Genomic DNA, 2,413 nt, shown 5'->3' with positions numbered 1-2,413 from the left:
AGGAAAAAAGAGGAGAGCACTATAGAAAACCCTTGTAATTATAGAGAGAGACTCTGGGGCTTGCTGTTTTCAGAATCATGGAAAAAGTGAGAACCATGAAGAAAAAGGGGATGTATGTAAACGTGGACCATATCTGGTCTTTAGGGAGGAAAAGCTCACGTGCATTACAGAAACATACGAAGAATTTCTAATTAGGACAACACTGTATAAGACAGTGTAACATAGCCAAAAGGGCACTGGACCCAACTTGTCAGCCTGAGTTCCAGTCTCTTCTGGGGCACGAGTTGTGGGTGACTGTGCCGATGGCCGTCACTCATTGCACCTCCAACTCTCTCTGTCTCTGACAGGTCAGACTGGGTGATTCCTAAGATGTGTTATAAACATCCAGGATGTTAAATTGTATAACAAATTTCTAACTGATTTCACGGATTTGGTTACTGCCTTTGACTAATAAGTACATTTCAGAAACAAGTGCCTATTGTGTTGATCTTTTTCTTGTCTTTAATTCTTCGTTTCTTTCCTGGTGACTCTGGGTTTTGCTGTTGGCCGTGCCCATGTGTTTATTCGCGTCTGTGTGTCGTCCTAGTCTGTGTGACCTGAGTGACCTCGAGTACCTGGATGAAGAGTTCCACCAGAGCCTGCAGTGGATGAAGGACAACGACATCCATGACATCCTGGACCTCACCTTCACTGTGAACGAAGAAGTCTTCGGGCAGGTCTGTGGGTGTGCACAGCCGGTGTCTCAGTGTGGTGACTGGAGGCGGCTGGTCGGTGAAGAATGACTTGGTGGCTAAGATCAGATGCGTATTTACGTGTGACTTGCTGGGTGGTTTAAACCCAAGTTTGTGTACAGTTACAATCATCGTGGTGGCAAAGATGATTCTCATGCCAACTGCGGATGAAGGTGTTCTAGTGTACAGAGTGTGACAGCTATTGTGTGTTGTAAACGTCCTTTTTATTTCCAACTAAAATAACCATGTAAGGCATTAGAATGTGCCTTAAACACAATGTTTAAAAGTCTATGCTACCCCAGAGTTGAATGTTGAATTACTTAATTGGCACTGGGATTTAACTCTCATTCATATTTCAGAACTGAAATTGGTTATTTCGAAGCTGAGGGAAAGTAAACAATATTTTAGTGAAGATTTGAAAATATTGACCAATCAACCAATGTTGATTTTTTTTTTACAAAGTCGATGGAAGGGTTGCTTAAAAGATTTCTTTCAGAAATTACATAATAGTTCATAAGTAATAATCTTATTTAGACATTAATATTTGGTTGCTTTTCTGAATTTTGTGTTTTGGAAGTTCTCAATTTAATGTTCACTTGAATGTAATTCTGTTTCCTTAAAGTCAGTCTTTACTTAAATATGGGCTTTCTATGTGTGGTTGATTCGGAACCCTAAAGGAATTTGAGAAAATGCGTTTTTGTCAAATATCCAACTAGCAGTGGCCCAAAATCTGGAACCAGTTTATCGTCATTTAAAAGGCTTATCTGTTTAGTCAGGATTTTTAAAACTTAATCTTCGCCACTGGCAATACATATGTTTTAACCACAGAGGCTCTGGGACACCCGTTCAATGCTCCGTGTTACTGAGCCGTGGTGTGAGCGTGGGCCCCGCGCGCCCCTCGCACCTCCTTGTGGGACAGTGTTCCCACCCCCTCGAGGGCTCACTTCATTGTCAGCCCTCTTGTGTTGACCCCAGATCACGGAGCGCGAGCTGAAGCCCGGGGGTGCCAACATCCCGGTCACGGAGAAGAACAAGAAGGAGTACATCGAGAGGATGGTGAAGTGGCGGATCGAGCGCGGCGTGGTGCAGCAGACGGAGAGCTTGGTGCGCGGCTTCTACGAGGTGCGGCGCCAGCGGGGCGGCGGCGGTGGTCCTCGGGCCCATGTCCACGGGGCCGCAGCCCGTCCCCTGTGCTTCCCCGTGTGCTCTGCTTACGGCTGCTCTTTCCATGTAAAATGTCCAGTGCTTTGTCCTGTGTGTTTCAAGAGCACACACAGAAAGCTTCACACCTGTGACAAGAGAGCACTGACAGAAAAAGACCTGAATTCAAACAGCGTTTGACAGTTCAGAGACCACTGGTAACATTTAAGTCATGCGTCTCACATGATGGATGCAGATAGTCACATCTCATGCCTCACATATGAAATCTTGAATCGGAGGGTCTGCACAGGCGTTACAAGGATGTAGTATCCGTGTGACTTCTTCTGTAGGAGCACTGGATCTTTTTATTAAAAAAAAAATTATATATATATGTGTGTGTGTGTGTGTGTGTGTATATCTACACTAATAAAAGAGAAAAATGGTAATTGGCGTACGACGCTACCCTTTTCATTGGCTAATCAGGGCTATATGCAAATTAACTGCCAACTAAGATTGGCAGTTAACTGCCAACAAGATGGCAG

At 44.4% G+C, this 2,413-nt stretch overlaps 1 protein-coding gene across 1 annotated transcript in view; it reads left to right on the top strand.

Annotated features, from left to right (window-relative positions):
• The window catches only part of HECW2 (HECT, C2 and WW domain containing E3 ubiquitin protein ligase 2), a 182,944-nt gene that overhangs the window by 159,587 nt on the left and 20,944 nt on the right, over nucleotides 1-2,413 (top strand). The window contains 2 exon segments of the mRNA XM_015566100.1: nucleotides 587-716; nucleotides 1,707-1,853. Of these exon segments, the coding sequence (XP_015421586.1) occupies nucleotides 587-716; nucleotides 1,707-1,853 (277 nt within the window).

The sequence above is a fragment of the Myotis davidii genome, unplaced genomic scaffold (genome assembly GCF_000327345.1).
Source record: "Myotis davidii unplaced genomic scaffold, ASM32734v1 scaffold221, whole genome shotgun sequence".
NCBI classification, from domain to species: domain Eukaryota; kingdom Metazoa; phylum Chordata; class Mammalia; order Chiroptera; family Vespertilionidae; genus Myotis; species Myotis davidii.
This window is presented reverse-complemented; position numbering and strand designations above follow the sequence as displayed.